Source organism: Cucurbita moschata, unplaced genomic scaffold (genome assembly GCF_002738365.1).
Source record: "Cucurbita moschata cultivar Rifu unplaced genomic scaffold, Cmos_1.0 Cmo_Scf00008, whole genome shotgun sequence".
NCBI classification, from domain to species: Eukaryota; Viridiplantae; Streptophyta; class Magnoliopsida; order Cucurbitales; family Cucurbitaceae; genus Cucurbita; species Cucurbita moschata.
Window position 1 is genome coordinate 3326283 of NW_019268524.1, and position 21310 is coordinate 3347592.

At 35.8% G+C, this 21310-nt stretch overlaps 5 protein-coding genes and 1 non-coding gene across 9 annotated transcripts; 4 read left to right on the forward strand and 2 right to left on the reverse strand.

The window, feature by feature from the left end:
* Positions 1 to 724: 724 nt before the first annotated feature.
* On the forward strand, positions 725 to 6704 carry LOC111446296 (long chain acyl-CoA synthetase 9, chloroplastic). Of its 3 annotated transcripts, none has more exons than XM_023085045.1 (12): positions 725 to 1126; positions 1529 to 2004; positions 2240 to 2320; positions 2639 to 2905; positions 3304 to 3435; positions 3564 to 3737; positions 3846 to 4075; positions 4567 to 4684; positions 5106 to 5237; positions 5323 to 5457; positions 5531 to 5737; positions 6305 to 6704. In XM_023085045.1, exons 2-12 carry the CDS (start codon positions 1558 to 1560, stop codon positions 6467 to 6469), a joined length of 2088 nt encoding a protein of 695 aa, XP_022940813.1. In that variant the 5' UTR covers positions 725 to 1126; positions 1529 to 1557; the 3' UTR covers positions 6470 to 6704. The 3 variants fall into 3 exon arrangements, with proteins under 3 accessions (XP_022940813.1, XP_022940814.1, XP_022940815.1); XM_023085046.1 differs by lacking the exon at positions 725 to 1126 and adding an exon at positions 1174 to 1384; XM_023085047.1 differs by lacking the exon at positions 725 to 1126 and adding an exon at positions 1431 to 1452.
* A 543-nt stretch (positions 6705 to 7247) lies between these two features.
* On the reverse strand, positions 7248 to 9748 carry LOC111445766 (uncharacterized protein At4g08330, chloroplastic). The gene is made up of 2 exons (XM_023084235.1): positions 9379 to 9748; positions 7248 to 7920 (listed from the first exon to the last, which is right to left on the reverse strand). Exons 1-2 carry the CDS (start codon positions 9489 to 9491, stop codon positions 7527 to 7529), a joined length of 507 nt encoding a protein of 168 aa, XP_022940003.1. The 5' UTR covers positions 9492 to 9748; the 3' UTR covers positions 7248 to 7526.
* Positions 9749 to 10645: 897 nt separating this feature from the next.
* TRNAQ-UUG lies at positions 10646 to 10717 on the forward strand. Its single transcript has one exon. It is a non-coding gene; the product is annotated as a tRNA-Gln (tRNA).
* Positions 10718 to 11339: 622 nt separating this feature from the next.
* LOC111446622 (V-type proton ATPase 16 kDa proteolipid subunit-like) lies at positions 11340 to 13719 on the forward strand. The gene is made up of 3 exons (XM_023085507.1): positions 11340 to 11549; positions 12386 to 12671; positions 13289 to 13719. Exons 1-3 carry the CDS (start codon positions 11471 to 11473, stop codon positions 13419 to 13421), a joined length of 498 nt encoding a protein of 165 aa, XP_022941275.1. The 5' UTR covers positions 11340 to 11470; the 3' UTR covers positions 13422 to 13719.
* Positions 13720 to 15199: 1480 nt separating this feature from the next.
* LOC111446413 (UDP-galactose transporter 1) lies at positions 15200 to 19212 on the forward strand. Of its 2 annotated transcripts, XM_023085229.1 has the most exons (6): positions 15200 to 15728; positions 15849 to 16098; positions 16224 to 16431; positions 18236 to 18467; positions 18694 to 18916; positions 18959 to 19212. In XM_023085229.1, the coding sequence occupies exons 1-5, from the start codon at positions 15618 to 15620 to the stop codon at positions 18913 to 18915; spliced, it is 1023 nt and encodes a 340-aa protein (XP_022940997.1). In that variant the 5' UTR covers positions 15200 to 15617; the 3' UTR covers position 18916; positions 18959 to 19212. The 2 variants fall into 2 exon arrangements, with proteins under 2 accessions (XP_022940997.1, XP_022940996.1); XM_023085228.1 differs by having other exon boundaries at positions 18694 to 19212.
* Positions 19213 to 19399: 187 nt separating this feature from the next.
* LOC111446414 lies at positions 19400 to 21235 on the reverse strand. Its single transcript, XM_023085231.1, has 3 exons — positions 20686 to 21235; positions 19996 to 20114; positions 19400 to 19747 (listed from the first exon to the last, which is right to left on the reverse strand). Exons 1-3 carry the CDS (start codon positions 20911 to 20913, stop codon positions 19597 to 19599), a joined length of 498 nt encoding a protein of 165 aa, XP_022940999.1. The 5' UTR covers positions 20914 to 21235; the 3' UTR covers positions 19400 to 19596.
* Positions 21236 to 21310: the final 75 nt, after the last annotated feature.

Here is a 21310-nt window from a genome sequence, read left to right on the forward strand (position 1 = left end):
CATACCATTGTAGAGAGCCGTGATTCCTAACTGTCTAAATACTCTAACGCTTATGCTATAAAAGTATAATAATCTTCAAGTTAGAATGCGGTCTAAGTTAAGAGTTGACCTAAGGCTTCCTAAAGAAAGAAAAGCGCACTTTGTTCTATCTATCTATCTGAATTTAATTTTTATGGTCCAAAATCACTCGAGAATAACGAATAAGTATACAAATGATGTATTAATTTAATTTGATTTTTAAACCATCCATTCCAATGCAACTTCTACTCTTTTTTTTCTTTTTTTTTTTTTTAGATTATTGATGAAAATTAATATGCCTATGGAATCATTTAAGTTGCCGGAATTAAACACTTTCATATCATGTGGATTCGAAATTAATAACCCAAATCTCAAACGTTATATTATTTCGTAAACCCTTATAATTAATTATTTAAGATATATATATTATTTTCTGATAAATTTGGTTTTTTTAAATATAAAATACTAGTTTTGATCGGTTGGATTGCTGACATTGTTTTTAACTTTTGCTATAATAATATAATATTTTAATTCTTATATTTTAAAAAAAGATTAATTCTTACGCTATTGACAAAAACTCTTCTAGAATAAAATTAAATTAAAAAAAGAAAAAAGAAAAAAAAAAAAAAAAAGAGGCGGAAAAGGTCGGATAACTGCCATGAACGGCCAGGATTGAAATCAGAAATCTGGAATTTATCCAACTTCACAGTCCGCATCCCATTTTCCTACGGTCAGAGTCGCCCTTTTCCATACCCCAACGTCGATCCGTATGGTAAAGCCCTTAGTCTCAGCCTGCTTTCGCCATCATTCCTTCATTCATTGCTGCGCTCTGGAAAATCATAGAAAAGTCGCTTAAGCTGCAGCTGATTCGCTTTCGTAGGCTGAAAGTTCAATCTCTTTCTGCATTGGCGCCTCCGCCTGATTCCGTTTCCACTCATAAATTGTTCCGCTTCCTTCCTCCAAACTCGGAGATTACTGTTTTGAGCTGCTTTTTACGACGCATCTGTTTCTCGGTCTTGATCTTTCGTGTTGGTCAATGTTGTACCTCTGAATTTGTCTTTTGTTTCTCTGTTGTTGGTTGTATCGACGGCGAGAGAAGAAGCTGAAGGTATGTATGCTTGATTCGTTTGCTTTTGGAAAGATTTGTTTTCGATTGTTGTGGTACGAACTGTGTTGTTTTGGTGTTTTACTTTATTGCTGTGCTTTGATTTTCCTTGCGTTTATGTGAGGGAATTTTGTTTTTGGCTTTTGTCGTCGCTTGTGTTGTTACTCATGTGAGACGTGCCTGCTGGTGCTTGGATGGAATCTGGAAAAGTGTATTCGTCGAAGCTTTCTTAAAAGGAGAACTTTCAGACTTTCAGACTATGTCGGTTTAGTCATTTTGTTTATTTTCATTGTCATTAATCAGCAGAGACAGATCGAGTCTTCATATAGGTCCATTCGTTGTTTGCGATTGACTGATACTCTCTAAAAGATATTGCTGAATTTAGCTTATTTTTTCATCTTTTAGTTACGCTCGGTGCCTGAAGTCTGTAAGAAATGAGCGCATATATCGTTGGTGTTCTGGTACCTATTGTAGCTACATTTTTCTTCCGGAATTCAAAAAAATCAAAGAAAAGAGGCTTGCCTGTCGATGCTGGTGGGGATCCTGGGTTTGCTGTTCGGAACAGTAAGTGCACTGAGCCTGTGGAAACAGCATGGGAAGGAATCTTCACTCTTGCAGAACTCTTTGAGTACTCTTGCAAGCAGCACCAAGACAGACATTTACTCGGAACCCGGAAATTGATTTCAAAAGAAACTGAAATAACTGCAGATGGAAGATCCTTTGAGAAGTTTCATTTGGGTGATTACGAGTGGCTAACTTATGGTCAAACATTTGAAGCTGTGTGCAGCTTTGCTTCTGGTCTCGTACAAATTGGGCATAATAAAGGAGAACGTGCAGCAATCTTTGCTGACACTAGAGAAGAATGGTTTATTGCCTTGCAGGTGTTTCTCTTTCGTGACTTGTTTGTTGTATCTTGCATCAATATTTGGAATAAATTTTGAGATTTATTTTTTCTTTTGTCAAGAAATGTTGTCAATGCATTTTCTGATATTTTATTCTACATTAATTTATAAATATTTACTTAGAGTTTGTGAGGTTAATTTTCTAGCAAGATTTAGCTTCTTTTTTTCTTTTATTGCAGTTATATAATATGGCTTGTGTGTTTTCTTGTTCCAGGGATGCTTTAGGCGCAATATCACTGTCGTAACTATCTATGCATCTTTAGGGGAAGAGGCATTATGTCACTCGTTGAATGAGGTTCTCTCGATCGTCTCTCTCTCTCTCTCTCATTTGCAAGCATGCACAGATGCTGCGCGCAAATGTTAAATGAAGCTACATTTTTTATTCTCCACATTCATTGTACAACCATTATTAATTTTTTCTTAAACTGGAGCAGGAAACCAGCCTTGTGTTTATGAAAAATATGTTTTTGCTCTCAAATTCTGCCCTCTATCTCTCCATATTCAATCTGTTTTGTTGGTTATTCCCCTGCAAATTCCTGCAATTAAAATATCTTACTTTGCTTTTGATTATTTATACATGATGTGTGATCATATTAGTCGTTTTCATCTCCAGACAGAAGTCACGACTGTGATATGTGGCCAGAAAGAGTTGAATAAACTGTTAGGTATCAGTGGACAGCTTAAGACAGTGAGGAATGTGGTATGTATGGATGAGATTCCGCAAAGCATTATAAATTCTGAGCAAAACGGGGACTGGAAAATGACCTCATTTGCTAAAGTTCAAATGCTTGGCCAAGAAACTAACATGGGTGCTGAGTTACCCATCTCAGCTGATATTGCAGTTATAATGTATACAAGCGGAAGCACTGGATTGCCCAAGGTGGGAAACATCTATGTTTGTACGTAGGCACTTATGTACACACACATAATATATACATTTGCACACACATACATACGTACCACATACTCGAGTTTCATTTCTTTTTACCCTTCTGATAATTTATTTTTTAAGCTTTATGACTGCATTTAAAGTTCTGCAATGAGTATTCTCTATCTACTTGGGAAACTTGAGAGCTCAGTATATCTTGGAATGTTATCTTTATTAAGATACACAATGATTCTCCTTAACTTACTGATACCTTGAGGTTCTGTAGAGCTTGATTTCTTTTCCACTGCGTCCCTTTGTTATTTTCTGCCACTTGTTTGTAGTTGCCTATTTTGTTTAACATTGTTCTGCAACTGCTGCTAATAATTTATTGATAATGGCTGTGTGTACAGGGTGTGATGATGACACATGCAAATGTATTGGCTACAGTTTCTGCTGTCATGACTATAGTTCCTGGTCTCGGGAAGAAGGATACATATCTCGCATACTTACCCATGGCTCATATCCTTGAGTTAGCAGCAGAGGTTTGTATTCTTCGAATTTCATATGTTTGGTAGCTTTATGTTACTCTTTTACTGTTTAGTAGAATTCAAATTATTTTTCACTTTTGCTGTTTTATGACTAAATCTTATATGTTATCTTCGTTTCTTAGAATGTAATGGCTGGTGTTGGATGTGCTATTGGTTATGGGTCTCCTTTGACACTTACCGATACATCTAACAAGATTAAGCGAGGGACAAAGGGCGATGCAACTGCTCTTGTGCCAACAGTGATGACGGCTGTCCCAGCAATTTTAGATCGTGTTCGAGAAGGGGTTCTTAAAAAGGTTTGTCAATGTTGCATGCACATTTTTGTTCATATGCCATTTATCTGAACACTCATGCTTTGCTATCCATTTATTTGGTGGTTATAATGATGAGTCTTCTGATTTCAGGTGAACGGGACAGGTGGATTAGCAAAGAAATTGTTTGATTTGGCATATTCTCGTAGGTTATCTGCCATGAATGGTAGTTGGTTTGGGGCTTGGGGTCTGGAAAAGCTTTTATGGAACTTTCTTGTGTTTAGAAAGGTTCAAGCAATTCTTGGAGGTCGCCTTCGTTTTCTGTTGTCCGGAGGGGCGCCCCTTTCTGGTGATACCCAAAGATTCATCAACATTTGTCTCAAGTATGTATGACATGCAAATCTTATGAATGCCATAGGCTTTTACTGTCAGAGTTCACCTGTCTTACAGACAATTGTCCAAGAACAAATGAAACTTTACTGCTGGATTTCTAAATTTCAGATGCTATGGACTATTTGATATCAAATCTGGATACAAATTACACAAGAGATACCGAATAATGTGTTTGTCTTGATGCATATAGGGTTTTAAACCGTTTTGATGAGGTTTTAGCCTAGTGTATATTTTTCACTGGCATTTTATTTTGTTGATTCCATTATATATGCGGCATAAACCATCCATGACTGTTGATAATAAATAAATGCTAATGAATGCTACACGTGACGGATATAATTTGGCGGTGGATAAAGATACTACAGTCCTACAACCAATAATAGATATTAAAACTACGTTCACGGTCCATCATTTTACCATACATGCATGTGTGCTTGCAGTTACCATCTTGCATATGTATCTCATGGTATCCTATTTTCAGTGCTCCAATAGGGCAGGGTTATGGTCTTACTGAGACTTGTGCTGGTGGAACATTCTCTGAGTTTGATGACTTGACCGTTGGTCGAGTAGGAGCTCCACTTCCTTGCTCGTTTGTTAAGGTATCTATGCATTATCTGTATACAAGTGCTCCAGATTACTTATAAGTATGCTGTGCATCTATAATATTAACATCCGAGATTTGAAAAAAAAAAAAAGGTCCGTCATTTTCAACAGAAATTGCACAAAACCAAGAATGCCCAAGGAAAAAAATAGTTTGCTGCTGTATTTTTCATCAAATACACTGGCCTGATTGTATTACGTCCAGAACTGGAGACTTAGAAAAAGTGATCAAACAATATACCAAACCTTGAAATAGAGCTTGCTGGCTTTGAGTTTACTGAGTAAAGCAAGGGCCACTGCTCTTAGTCTTTGCGCCTAATTTTCTCTATCCAATGACATTTCTGTTAGATGGTTTTTAGTGTGATCATCGCATTTGTTCTCCGATGGTCAACCTTAAGGAATTTTGTTTTACTTTCTCAGTTGATTGATTGGCCAGAAGGTGGATACTTAAGTAGTGATTTGCCAAGGCCACGGGGAGAAATTGTAATTGGCGGTCCAAATGTAACACTTGGATATTTCAAGAATGAAGAAAAGACTAGCGAATCATACAAGGTAAAGTCTCCTTGTTGCTGGTGTTGATACCTGTAGTATGCTTTCCACAAATTTGCTTTTGATGCAATCTATATTTGTTGCAAAGGTCGATGAGAGGGGAATGCGGTGGTTCTACACTGGTGACATAGGGCAGTTTCATGCTGATGGTTGCCTTGAAATTATTGACCGTAAGAAGGATATAGTAAAACTTCAACATGGAGAATATGTTTCCTTGGGAAAGGTATGACATGCAAATTACATCTTTTTTACTTTTTATATCAATTTCTTTGTTTCCTAAGTAATGTTTCCTACAGGTTGAAGCCGCACTCAGCGTTAGCCCATATGTTGACAATATAATGCTGCACGCCGATCCCTTCCATAGTTTCTGTGTGGCTCTTGTTGTGGCCTCTCAACATGCTGTAGAAGAATGGGCTTCTAAGCAAGGAATCAATGCAAGTGATTTCGCTGAACTCTGTACTAAAGAAGAAGTAGTGAAGGAAGTGCAAGCATCACTCATAAAGGTATCTGTATTCTGACTTGGATTTCATGTTTGCATCTAATCTCATCTCTAGGCCCCTTGTGCTTACCACAAGAGCCCTTGGTTGTTCATCTATTTTAACTCCTCCCTAGGATGTACACATCCCTGCCCCCATTTAACTTTCCATCCTTGCAAAATATCGTTTAATTTTGTAGGGATCGGGTCAGAAATTTCTCGTGGAAAATTACTTTTTTAATCATGGTTAAATAACAGAATTTTTTTTTTTGGAAATTTCCTATTTGAATGGTTATTCTCAAGGGAAATTCCCATTTAAAAAGAAACTTCTTGAAACAGAAACAAATATTCCATGGAAGTTTACATTTCGGGTTTCTTTTTATGTATATGTTCTTAAAAAAAACTCGGGAGAGAGAAGGTTTCTTCATCGTTGTGCCTATTTAGCTAATGGTGATAATTTTGACCCCATTCCCCATGAAGAAAAGAATGCAAGGCAATTTAATATAAATAGCAAAGTTCCTTTGGTATTCGTTGAAGAAACTAAAAGAGAAAGGGACATGGTGTAAATTGTTCATGTTTTTATACTTGTTACCAGGAAGCAAAGAAGGCACGATTAGAGAAGTTTGAGATCCCTGCAAAGATCAAATTGCTATCTAACCCATGGACTCCAGAATCTGGGCTAGTTACTGCAGCTCTCAAGCTCAAAAGAGAAATAATTAGGAAGGAATTCTCAGAAGACCTCAAAAAACTATATGCCTGATGAAGTTGTGCACAACTTGGACATGGAGAAACTATCCATCCTTGGAATTAGGTTGGTTGTCCAGGATTCATCATCTCCATTTATTATCCACTACGTTTCCCTAGGTTGTCTTGTGATTCTGGTTTGCTTCTATTAAACATTTTTCAAGATTGTCTTCAACTATATTCACGAATACTGGACTTTGACTGACTCTTAATAAGAAATGAGAAAGGCATCAGTTTTGTTTCTGTAGTGTTATATTTGTGATGTGTTTTATGTGATTAAATATGTATGAATCTTGTTTGATGATATGTAAAAGATCTTATTCGTTTAGTTCAGATTCATTTCAACTGTAAATGTGTCAGTGCTAAGTTATTGGTGACAATCAAATCGAAACTCAACTTGTATCTGTTCTGAACATCTTTCAGATTGCTCTAACTGATTCTTACCTCTTTTGCCTCGAAGGTTTGAGCCAGCTTATAGAGGTTTGGTTAAATTTGTTCTTATTTTATGTTACGTTAAATTTGTTCTTATTTTATGTTACGTTAAATTTGTTCTTATTTTATGTTACGTGTATGTTTAATAGGTCTTTAAGATTTTCAATTTTATGTTTAATAGGTCTTTGAAATTTTCAATTTTGTATCAATTGAGTTAATGATTTCCTGTTTCGAGCCTACTAAATATAAAATAAAAAGTTAAGGTCTTATATCTAATGGAGTCATTTTTATAAGTTCTGAATATGAAATTTCAAAGTTCAAAGAACTATTATAGACACGTTTTAAAACTTAGAAACCAAATAAATACAAACCTAAGAATTTGAAGACTAAATTTATAACTTTAACCTATAAGTTACTTCGATAAAGCCACATTAAACAATGCTTCTTTGCAAAACGAAAAATAAGGCAAAAACATCAGTAGCTTCGAAACAACTCCCACGTATAAATCATCCTTTAGTTGGCAGGAACAATAGCTGTGAATCCTTTCAATTACACTTGCTTCCATTTCAGACCCAATTCTTATTCACAAGTAAATAGCACACTCGGAGGAGGACCCATTCAGTAAAGCCTTGTCCCGTTGTTTAAATAACTGAGGGGTCAAATTCGTGTGAAGATGAGGGTTGTAAGGCACGGATTTTAACTTCATATTTCGTACACCTAGAGACTTCACTGGGGAAAGATGAATCTGATCCATCTGAAACAAGTGGGGTGGAGAAAGTGTGGCTTGTGTCAGCATTTCCAATATGGTTTTCACACTTTCGACACAGTAGTTTGATTCTTCGACGAAACAGACCCCAAGAGTGCTTCGAGAAATGAGGCACACACTGAAGTTCATCAACCTGAGTAAATCTGCTATCGTCGACGTTTAGAAACGATATGATCCCTCGCTTTATCGACTTACCATATTTAGAGCCAATGGTCGATGTATTGCGGTTAGAAGAGCTCAAGTTCAGTTCATATCCACAAGCACCACAGCTGCATGAAGTAAACCATTGTCATTATAAGTTGACCAAAAAGCAAACAGGAAATGCAAATATGATTGGCCAGTGGCAATTTAGGCGCCAACTAAGAAAAATAAGGATTTGGAGGATTCCCAATTAGATTTATCAACTTTATCTTCCCTAGAAACAGGGCTTGTTTATGACAAGGTGCCATGAAATGAGAGGATCATGACTAATTCATTTGTTGTCTGGATCAGTCTAAGGCGTTTTTAAGAAGTTATAAGAAGGATTCTAGGCACATTATCTCAATGAAAGTATATAACCCTTTTCTTTGGTCGTCTTCTTGGGACATCCTCTGAGTCGGGATCACAATCACAAATTGCATATACGTCTACAAAAGTCCTCCCCACTAGAAAGAGCAACCGAAAGTAGATTTTTAAGTTTGATATTGTCAAGATTGTATTAACCCTAATCTAAAAAAAAAAGTCATATTAGTTAAATTCTTTCGTAAAAGCACCATTGGGTAGTTGTTTCTCTCGTTCTCTTCGTGGAACGGGGGAATTGGGTTTAGGTTCGATACTATCAAGATTGTATGAACCCCTAATCTACAAAAAAGGTCATACTAGACAAACTCTTTCATAAAAGCACCATTGGGTAGTTGTTCCTCTCGTTTTCTTCATGGAACGTGGGAATTGGGTTTAGGTTCAATACTATCGAGATTGTATTAACCCCTAATCTACAAAAAGGTCATACTAGTCAAACTCTTTCATAAAAGCACCATTGGTAGTTGTTCCTCTTTTTTCTTAGTGGACCATGAGAATTGATGTATAGCTTAGCTACCAGAGAAAGTAGAAGGAAGAGTTTAAACATGAAAAAGAAGGAACTGCAATATACAATCCAAGTCAACCACATGGCAGAGTGATATTATTACGGGTGGAAGTTTACAGGTAGGTCAAGTCTCAAGCTCAATCAATAACCCCTCATCACATCTCAATATTAAACTGTGTTCCTCTATAATTGGGTTAAATAAATTCATCAAATTCGAAGAACACCAGCCATCTCCATCATGCTAATAACTACAGGAATTTTCAAAACAGGTCAGGCCAATCAGTGCGCTGCTTCTGCACTGTTACAGCTATTGATACTCTTCTCCAATTCCAATTTAAACGCAGAAACCCCATATATAACTTCACTGTTTCCTTAAATCTTTCGAATTCCCCTCGACTACTATCCTATGGAACCTAATTCAGTAAATTTTACACCCAAATCAGTCGGATCATATCGTATCAAAGAGCTATCACAACTCCCGAAATACCAATCAGTTCGAAATCGATTAAATTAAGGTAAAAACCAAGAAATCGGGGAATTTCACTCACCCCTCCGATCAGAACGAAAAAAAAGTAATTCAGAGACCAGTAGAGCAGAAACAGATATTTGTAGAACTAAATATTAACTACACAGTAAGCGATATAAGCCAGAGATTAAATTGAACCTGTAATAAACATCTCGGCGAGACGAAGAAGAGTAGAGAGAGGTCGACGAAAAGGACTGTACGTGGTGAGTTCCGTCGGTGTAATCGCCTCCGAAATCCGGCGACTGCGTCATTCCTCCGGTTCAGAATACGACACTGACTCCGACGCTGGCTGCAACGGTCGACGGAGATTTCGAGGTCGTAAACGACGAATCGCGGTTACAAACAACAATAATGAACAAGTTCGGAGTTAATCTTAGCGAACTCGAAACAATAACAGAAGATGTGACCTAAGAGAAAAATCGCAGTTTCTAAGAGACGAAGTGTGGTGAATTGGAAGAACAACCGCTGCTTGAAGAACAGAAATTGAAGAAATATATGGAAACAAAAATAATAATAATAAAGGAAAAATATGGTTTTTTATATTAAAAAAAAAAATAGATTGAGACCCTTCACGTTGAATTAAATTTTCTAAAAAAAAGGAAATTATTATGTGGGGTAATATTAATTGGTATATTTCTATTTCCAAATATTTTTTTTTTAATTACAAAAAATTACAAACTTTCTTTAAATTTTTTTTCATAAATATAACATAATATTTTTCATAATTATTAAATCATCAAAATTAAGATTTTATATTAATTAAATTACATCGATGATAATTAATATCTTAATTTATTTTTTAAATTCAAGAGATATTAGTTAGTCCATGTGGCATGGTCAATCCTTGATTAATCTATTGCTGACGTGGAATTATTGTAATTTTATAAAATTACAATGTATTTAATATAATCTAATTTTGAGCATATTTTTATTTTATAATATGGATTATTATTATTATTATTTATTTCCTCCATCTATTAAATCGTACCGACATTGCCTGTAAATTAGCTGACACGCTAACGGTCTCCGGTTTGACTCGGCATCTATTTTTTTTTTCTTTTTATTTATTTGTTTTAAATTATATATCTGGGAATTATTGCCAAACGCGCCGTGTCCTTTTCAACAATAAATAAATAAATAAATGCCACATATTTCTTTTGTGAAAAAAGATAAAAATAAAAATACTTACGTGGAAAATCACACCCATTTAATCCAACGTGGATAAACATTCCACGTCAGGAAAGTCATTAACAATTTAACTATATTTGTGTTGATAATTTATGGCTTGGTCAACCTTAATTTTGAGAGCAAAAAATTGATTTTATTAAAATTATAGAGTTTATAAATATTTGATATGAATATTTAATGAAGTCATTTAAAATTTTATAATTTCTCCCTCAAAACAGGTTCTATGGTGTAGTGGTTAGCACTCTGGACTTTGAATCCAGCGACCTGGGTTCGACTCCCGGTAGGACCTAATCTTTTTTTATATATTTTTTTATTTTCATTTTAAGGCAAATAAATAATCCATTTACTTTTTTTTTTCCACTGGTGGGAAATTATCTTTATACTGCCAAAGAAGGTAAATCATTATTTAACAAATTTTTTTTAAAATATATAAACACGCTATATTAATAAAAAAATATCCTTAAATTTTGTAATTTTTAAAAAAATATTTATGAATTTTCAAAAAAAATTAAAAATAAAAAAGAAATACTTTAGAATAGAGGCAAAATCGTTATTACTATGTTTAAAAAAATATAATTTCTGACAAATGATTTATTTTTCAGCGAAGAATATTATTTCGAATAATAAAATGAAATAAAAATACACTATATACTATAAAACGGAATTAAATTATTTATTAATTCTTTATTTTAAAAATAAATGAATATAAATATATACACGTATTGTTTTAAAATATTCCATAAAACTCCCTGGATGAAACACAAACCAGAATCCCACAGCCCAAGTCCCAAGGTTCCCGTGGCTACACGTTCCACATCACTTACGGTAAATACGGATAAAAAGGAGGGGTATTATGGTACTTTCACTTGATTCATCGACTGTTCTCCTCTTACTCTACTCGCCTTCTCCAGCTTATATTTCCCGAATCACCGGCCTTTGCTATATCTTCATCTAGAGAAGAACAAAAACAAGCCCTAGAAAAGCTTGCCGGAGCGTTGAGAACCGGGATCGGATTCCGAAGCTAATATCGGTTGTTAATCCAATGGCGTCTACTTTTAGCGGCGATGAAACTGCTCCGTTCTTCGGCTTCCTTGGGGCCGCTGCAGCTCTTGTTTTCTCCTGTAAATTTCGCATCTCTATCTTCTTTTACTTTCCATTTTTCTGTTTGCGATGCGGCATGGATCGATTAGATTAGTTCTAAGGGTGTAATTCCAGTTTGTCCGCTGATTGAATTTGATTTAAGATGGGAATTCAATTGGGATAATGAAGTTTGAGGAGGCTCAGTTGACGGGGATGAATCTTTTGTGATTGGCCTAATTGGATTTTTTTTTTCTTTGGTTTCTTGGATTTAAATGGCGTGAATCTATTTTCCTGTTCTACTTTTAGAAATTGGGTTAATTTGCAACGAGATGATATGGGGAGATTTGGTCGATCCTGTGGCCGATCGGACTGGATCCTATACTGTTTTACTCTCATTTTTCATTCCATTTCCCGTTTCTATCATTGGGTTAGATATGCTAAGCTTCCGACTGCAAAGATGTGTTTTATTGTTCCTCTTTGTATTTATTTATTTACTTTTTTCTTTTTTGTTTGATCTTGCTAATAAGTGATTCTGACGAAATAAAATTCACTCCTGGAAACTCCGACCCAATTTAGAGCCAGTGTTTCTTTATCTCTGAGAGAAATAGCCTGAGAATCTGGATTACTCGCCCTCTCGAAGATGGTCCAAAGGTTTTTGCCTTTTTGGTAAAATTGGTTCATACTTCTTCTAATGCCTTTTGTACTATGTATTCCATCGCAACATATAAGGATCTGTTGTGTGTGTGTGTGCTTTTTTTCCCATCAAATTAATGCATAAACATGTTGACGAGACCTATCTTTTCCTAACTGGAGCACCCAACTATCCAGTTGAAGTCGTAGTATAAAGAAACTGGCGCTAATACTTTCTTTTTTACAGGCATGGGTGCTGCTTATGGGACTGCAAAGAGTGGAGTTGGAGTGGCCTCCATGGGAGTTATGAGGCCCGAGCTCGTCATGAAATCTATTGTTCCTGTTGTCATGGCAGGAGTGTTGGGTATTTATGGGTTGATCATCGCTGTTATTATTAGTACTGGAATAAACCCAAAAGCAAAGTCATACTATTTGTTTGATGGGTATGCTCATCTTTCTTCTGGACTTGCTTGTGGTCTTGCTGGTCTCTCTGCAGGAATGGCAATTGGGATTGTTGGCGATGCCGGTGTTCGGTAATGTTTATACTCTCTATAACCCTTTTGGCTGTTAATTACCCTGAATAGCTATGTTTCTGAGTCCTGAATTTGATAAATGCTACAACTTTGCAAAGTTTCAAATGTTATTTAAGGTGGATAATAATTGGTCTAGTGTTCGAATTCGTTATGCTTCGGCATCGAATGTGTTAGAAGGTTAGAATTTGAGAATAGTAACTTGAACTAGAATTTTGGGACTAGGCATTGAGGCTGGCTTATACTGTTCCTATGATGTCCCACGTTGGTTGGGGAGGAGAACAAATCACCCTTTATAAGGGTGTGGAAACCTTTTCCTAATAGACGCGTTTTAAAGCCTTGAGGGGAAGCCCAAAAGGAAAAGTCCAAAGAGGATAATATATGCTAGCGGTGGATCTGGGCCGTTCGCAAAATTTTTCCCATTCTTTAGTGTTAGTGTTTGTGTTTGTTTCTTCTTTCATTACTTTTTGTCTTCTAGAGCATTGGATAATGATAGCAAGATGCTGCATGATTTACAGATCATTTTCTGTTCTCTTTCTGGTTCATTACTTAGTTATACAAATCATATTCTAGCTCCTCCCTCACATGTTTTATCGGCTTCTGTACTTTGATGCACTCAGGGCCAATGCACAACAACCTAAGCTCTTTGTTGGAATGATTCTCATCCTCATCTTTGCTGAAGCTCTTGCCCTCTACGGTCTTATTGTTGGTATCATTCTCTCTTCTCGGGCGGGTCAATCTCGTGCGGATTGAACGACGAACGACGCCAAGTTCATCCTTCATCTTTGAATTTGTTATCCAAATGTTTTTAAGGAGATTTTGTTACTATGTTGCTTCTGTTCATGTCAAACCTGAACCTATGTATTTTATTGAGTGATGGTAATGAGCAGGTTTTATGACAAACCTCCATGCTCATCTCCTCATTTGTGTGATATTCTTTCTAGTTTTAGTCAGTACACTTGAGCTGTGGACTGATTCTATGTGGTCGTTACCTTACGATTCAGATTTCGTTGGGAATAAAAATTCATTACAATGTTGGATGAAAAGCCAACGTAAGAAGTCACTACTGCAACGACTTTTGAAACTTTTATGAAAGATATATGACTATATTGTAAATATAATAGTTTTCTTTATATGTGTTTATTAAATATATTAATTTATTATGATTTTTATAATTTTGTAATAAATATTATATTGAAAAAATGAAAATTTTAAAATTCACCTAGCAGGGAGACTTCCATCCCCGCTTCATTTCACATCAAAATAAATAATTTTTGTTTTTTAGAGATAGAGAATGAAATAGGTAACGGTCTCCTTTCCTACAAAAATAAATAAATATATATATATATATATATATTTTTTAACAGAGATAGAGAATGAAATAGGTGGCAGAAACGAGAATGAGAAAGGCTTTTCCATCCTTACCGTGCTCTATACGCATGCTAACTTAACGCATACATTTTTTAATCACATTACATTATTAAAATTAAAAAATAAAATAAAAAATAAAATAAAATAAAGCTATTTTGCTTCCTAAGAAATTGACCAAACAATTGGCCGACTCTTTGATGCCATATTCTCAGATCTCGCCCACCTCCCCTTAAAAATTTTAATTAATTAATTAATTAAATTTTAATTTCATAATATAATATTAAAATACATTATTACTGCTTACGTAAATGTCTAAATTACCTTTTCAAATGCGAGTAATAATAAAATAATAATAATAATAATTGAAACTCCACCTCTCATTTGCACCCATGTGAAGAAACTATGAATTATGAACAAATTATATTTAAGAATAATAAATGCAATTTAATTTAAAATTTTAGTTCAACCAAATTTAGGGTTTATCTTGAAACTAACGCATCTATTTAATTTAATTTAATTTAATTTAAAACCCACTCCAATTGGCTAATAATGTTTCATTAATTTCCCGTATTACCATCAAATTAAACTCCACTTCTATAATTAATTTTCCCTAAACTACCTAACGCTTGCATTAACTATAAACATTATAAATATATATATCTCATTTATTTTATTTTATTTATAAAATTTCAAATTATTTATTTTTCCATCAATAATTTGATAGATGGATAAGAAAAAATATATTTTTTTTAAAAAAAAGTTAATAAATTAATAAATAAAATATTAAAAGGGGAAAGATAAGGTGCAGCCATTACTAGTGAAACCGGTCCCATAATGAAATTAATTAATTAATTAATTAATCAGATTCCGGCGTTACCAGTGCCAGCGCATCCGTAATGTTTCAAAAAGAAAAACAAATTAAAAGGAGAAAATAAAAAGAAGCAAATTATTATTATTATTATTATTATTATTATTTTGAAAAACAAAAAAGTCATCCAACGGTTGAGAGATGGGTCAACGTTCTGTAATCCGTCAAGAACAATAAACGAACGGGTGAGATTGTCTGACGTGGCGAAGTGCCTTAAGGAAATGACACGTGGCGAATGGGATCCACAATCCCCCATGACTTTTGGGGCGGGCTTTTGAGAAGAGAAGACGAAGACCCTGTGTTTGTTTTTGGGGAAAATAAAAAGGCCGAAGAGAAGCCATGGACAGCGCCAAATTCCAATTCTCAATTTCTCGATTTCTCGATCAATCGCCATAGCCATAGCTTTGGAATGAAAGAGAGCTCGAGCTATGGGCTCGACGAAGTGAAGCGTTGTTCGGATTTGAATTGGAGAGAGAAAGAGGAGTGCGATCCTCGGCGGAAGCATGCTTATTGCGTTGTTGGGCGCAAATTCATCCGTTTCTTATACTCTTAACTTCTAGCTGCTAAACCAATTTTTTAAGGTTGCTGAATTGAGTGGTTTCGAATTTGGAATTCAGGTGGAGTTTTCTTTAATTGAGAGAATTTCGGTGTAATTGGGAGTTTGCGCTGGGTGATCTGGGGTCTGAGGCGAGAGCGAGAGAGATAGAGAGATGGAGGAGGCTTGGTTGTGTCAGTGGAGCACCATTAGATCTCTCGTTGCAATTCTTCAATGGTGGGGTTTCAATGTTACCGTCATTATCATGAATAAGTGGATCTTTCAGGTCTGTGCTGAATTTCGCCATTTCTTCCTTTCTTCCATTTCTTCACTTTTTGTTTCTAGATTGATTATTTGTTAGATGTTTACGTTGGTTGTGAATTGATCTGTTATTTGTTTTCTGCAGAAATTGGATTTTAAATTTCCTCTAACAGTGTCTTGTATTCACTTCATCTGCTCTGCGATTGGAGCGTATATCGCGATTAAAGTGTTGAAGGTTAAGCCGCTCATTTCTGTTGACCCTGAAGATCGGTGGAGACGGATATTCCCCATGTCGTTTGTGTTTTGTATTAACATAGTTTTGGGGAATGTGAGCTTGCGTTATATTCCGGTTTCTTTTATGCAGACAATAAAGTCCTTCACTCCTGCAACCACTGGTGCGGTTTTGAATTCAAATTGCTTCCTGATTATATGTTGTTTGTCATTGTTCTTAGTTTTTCATTTCGAGATTTTCAATTTTAAATTGTGGGGTTAATTTTTTCAATTCAATTCGTTCTACCAGTTGTCTTGCAATGGCTCGTATGGAGAAAGTACTTTGACTGGAGAATATGGGCATCTCTGATACCTATTGTTGGAGGAATTCTTCTTACTTCTGTGACTGAGATGAGCTTTAATATGCTTGGATTTTGTGCTGCCTTATTTGGTTGTTTAGCTACCTCCACAAAGACCATCCTTGCAGAATCCTTATTACATGGATACAAGTTTGACAGGTACAGCATTTATGCGTGGTTAATTCTTTTTGATTCAGTGTTTCTTTTTAAACCAAGTTTCATCCTGATTTCCTGCTTGTCGCTTTTTTTTTTCTGGGTTTAGATAGATCCTTGAATTATAGAGTGTTATTGCTTGAAAACCCCAAATTATAGTTAACCTTAATGTATAGATCTTTGATGTGTTCGTTATCGTTTATGAAACCTTTTCGATTTTGAAACCAAGTATCGTTTATGGAATTAGTAAGATTATATTATTTATATCGTAATGGTGGTGCGATTGATTGAACAAAGGTTTCTAGTGTGCATTTTAAGCTCAATCAAAATGGAGGCTCTACTTTTAGGAGGATGAAAGTGACAAGCCGAGCACTGCATCTGCCTAGCTCAATTGTTGGGGTAACTTGTGCAGATATTGGAAGCAGTAGCTTGGTATTTGTTATTCATATCATAGATACAGAACAGCCGAATCTCATCTAGGCCGCCCTCGGTTATCTTATAGACATATGTCAAATATAAATTAAAACCTGCAAAGACTTCCAAATAGGACATATTCATATGCATGAAGCCGTCGCTAGTTTTTGTTGGATGAATTGGAAAAAAAACTTGATGGTGTTCTCTAGACTACATTGAATTAGTAGCACAGTTCCAGCGAGGTAAATTTCATTCATGTACTTTCTTCATTAATATTCAGTTTTTACCACTTTTTTTCATTTAGCTGTCTTTCTCTCTCTCTCTCTTTTTTTTTTTTTTGCCTCATCTTTGAGTCTAAAGAAAACGCTGCTACTTCTGGAGATCAATTCTGCCATTATTGGGTTTTTTTTTTTTGCTCCAGACTGTTTTATTCTCTCTTTAGCGATTCAACCCTTTTTAATTTCTATTGATTCCTGCCAATGGTATCAAAATACCACGCGGTCAGTTACCTTCCTCGCATCCTCCTTTTTTTACTAAAAACGCAAAAGTGGATTCTTATTATGGGAATCACGAGTACCTCAGCTTAGTTAGTGTGTTAGTGTCAATCTCTGCCTGGCTTTGACATTCTGATACTCATCAGTCGCTCAAATTATATTTTTTATTACTATTCTTGTCTACTAAGTTGCATATGTTGTGGCACTGAGGCACGTTTTCGCCCTCCTTCACAACAAAAGACAAAGACAACTAGATAGTAATGAATATTGAAATTAATTATGGAACCAATTATGGATACCTTTTAAAATTACATAATTGTACGAATACATGTGATTTTGAATTTTCTTTCAATGTTTTTGATATAGAACGTTGAATCATTAAAAAATTTACTGATTTTTTTTTTCTTTATAAGTATTCGTCATAAGGTGTTGCATTATTGAGATGCATTTAATGAAGAACTATTGTTATTATTTAGTCTTCCTTTTTGTAATCTTGATTTTATACTTATAATCCTTATATTGAACATCCGAATGGCTGCAAGTATGTTCTGGATATGCACACATCATGCTCCTTTTTGCAGCCATGTTTTGTTTAATACTGCACATTTGTGTTCCATGTTGTATCCTTCTTCGATGTACATGTACTATATTGGCATGGATGGTTAAATTAAATGGCTCGTTCCTCCATTAATTATAATATGACATGGTGAATGAACCTTTAAATCTTTTCATATTAACCCGTTCTTTCTCATATTATTCCTTCTTCCCCCTCCCCTGCTAGTTGCTATTTTCCATTGATTCTCTACTTTCGAACGAACAGTGATTCTGTTCTAATGATTCTTTGTTCTTTTGTTGCTAATAATGTTTGAACTTTGGTGTTCGTTTTCTTTTTGACACACCAGCATTAATACGGTGTATTATATGGCACCTTTTGCAACCATGATCTTGGCAGTACCTGCAATGCTCCTTGAAGGAAATGGGGTTCTTGATTGGCTTCACACACACCAGTTTGTATGCTCGTCCCTCATCATCATTTTCGGCTCTGGGGTGATGGCCTTCTGTCTTAACTTCTCCATATTTTATGTGATTCATTCCACAACTGCTGTGACGTTTAATGTTGCTGGAAACCTTAAGGTAAGATTATTGTGTTCCAGTTATCTGCATACATCATCCTTGCCAACGATACTGACCAGGCAACTTGATTTTTACCTTTTGGAATCAATGCTTTCTTATGACCTCATCTGGATTATAGTCTAAAAGATCATTATAATTCCTTTGTTTTTTCTTAACTTCCCTATAAAAGATTTCCTTTCTTGGTATAATACTTTGGTGAGTCACATTTGAGCTTTCATTATGCCAGGTAGCTGTAGCTGTCCTCGTTTCATGGTCGATATTTCGAAACCCAATTTCAATGTTAAATGCAGTTGGATGTGCAATTACGCTCCTGGGTTGTACATTCTATGGCTATGTAAGACACCTTCTCTCACAGCAGCCACCTGGAACCCCTCGAACGCCTCGGACCCCTCGGAGTCGGATGGAGCTGCTCCCCCTTGTAAATGACAAATTAGATGATAAGGTCTAATTAGTGTCGCAGTTGAGGTTCTTGGTAGTTGACACACCGGTAGTAGAGAAGAGGAATCCAAAAGAATATAACACCAGAATACTCGTGGCATGTTCGTCCTGTCCACTTGCTTTAGGCGACTTCAACTTTTTTTCTTTTTTCCATTCATAATGCTATATCTATATCTCCCCTCCATCTCCCCTCCATCTATTTGTTGTTTGTAGCTTTAGCATATTTATGCGCGACTGGTATTACCTTTTCTATGAGTAGTTATCTTATGTCTCTGATTAAAGAGGCTGTTATTGCCAGAGTTCCAAATATTTTCTTCTTTAGTCTCTCTTTCTATTCAAATTCTAGAACCTAGAACAGAATGAATTTTCAGGTCTGTGACGTCTCTGAAACTTCATCACAACTTCCCTTGCTCTATTGCTTATCCTGCTTTTCAAAGTCATCTGAATTGCTCAATCTTTATATCCTATTGGACTGAGATTTGAAATTCTGAGTATTAAAATGCTCATGGAAGAAGGCATTCATTCGACTTTGATGAAATGTTCAACAATGTGAAAGGCATCTAAGCTTGAGTAGCTTTTAGTTACAGAGTTGAGATTAAGATTAGAGCTAACATGATGGATGATGACAGGTTAAACATGAGATTTTAGTTCAGTGATTTTTTTTTTTTTTTTTTCTGTAAAAGCTAGAGAACTAAGCAAGAAGCCAGAAGTTCTTCTGCCACCTGGTGTTGATAAGGTAACCGCCCATCCCATAGGTCTGTTTTCTAACCCCAATTGTACAGCAATCTGCATGGCTGATGCACTGTTCTACAAGCTGCTCTGAGCTGCTGGTCCCACAGAAGCTGCAATACAAAAGGACAATGTCGACCAGGTTAGTAATCATCATTCAAACCTTTTCCTTTATCTTATGTTTAGTACAGTTTCATCCAGTTTAATCAAATGTCTAAATTTAATATCTGTACTTATAGAGGAGGGTGAACATTTGAAAATATAGAAACAAAATAGTGACATTATTATTTTTGAACTTTTGTTTACTTGTTTGAATGACAAAGCCAGTATATAAAAATGATAGAAAGAGGTTGGGACCCACCACCCAAACAGAGAAGGCTTTTTCTGGGGCACCACCAAAACAGATGCCTCAAGCTTCTTCACTTGGCTCAATATTGTCTCTAGTTTTGGGCCTTGAATCACCAGTGCCTCAACTTCCACCTGAAATTTTGAACCAAAATTAAAATCACCCACAGAACCCAAAACTGCACTCATCTGTAATTAAGACTTAAAAAAATGGTTCGTTCTTTTCTTTTGCGAAGATGAATCTGGATAATGGAGGAGCACTAGGAAAACACTTTAGTTGGTATAGCCAGTGGCTTAGGCATCTCGAGATTTCTCTCCTTACCATGCTCTTTGCCTTTGTCTTTTCCCCTTATCTTATTTGTTATGAACACATGCATTGGAAGTGAAAACCACCAGATTAAAGATAACACAATTTATAAAGCTGTTCCCCATGTGGCCCATATATATACTCGCACATACTTTTCCAGTGAGACAGATTTAGAAATTAGATAACTTGATAACCCATAATCAAATCTTTAACCTTTTCTATGAATTAAGTGTCTACGAACTGTTACTTCTTAATCATTTTCAAACTGAAATTACATGCATGTATCTTGAGTCTGCAGGATGATAATACATTCAAGCAAAAAAATGTTGTAGAGACAGAAGATGCAGCCAAACCCATGAAAGATTAGGAGGATATTTATCCAAAATAAAGAACGTATACCTCAGGTCTAGAAGCTTTGCAGAGGTAGCCAAGAGAGTTAGCAAGAAAAGAAGAAGAATCAGGAGTTTCGGAGAGCTTGTTTGAGTGAGAAACAATGTGAAGAAGAGTGAACAAATCACCCTTATTAGCCACATGAGTTAGAGCCCACAGCATAGCATGCTTGGACTGCGATGAATGATCCACCACCACCATCACCCTCTTCTTACCGAACCTCTCAAACCCTTCCATGGACGCTCAGTTCAAAGCTTTAGCTGCACAGCCAAACTTTCTAGTAGGGTAAAAAGCAAACCCCACCTCACTTTCTCAGTTTTAGTTGCCTTAAAACAAGGAACCTCTTCAGCTGTGTTGGCGTTAGCTCCAACCCCTTTAAGCTAGGAAGAAAGAAGGTGGTTGGTTATATAGAAACTTGAGTTTTTCACTTGGAGTAGAGAGAGGGAGAGATGGGACCGAGTGATAAATACGAAGCCATGATTTAGAAGTTTTATGAGTCACGGGAGTCGCTGAACTGACGGTGGCTTTTTACAGTCTACTTATAACATTGATGCAAATGAGGACAGTACTGCTACTCTGCCTATTTTTTGATGATGATAGGGAAGGCTCTCTGTGCTGTGATCTCGCTTGCATC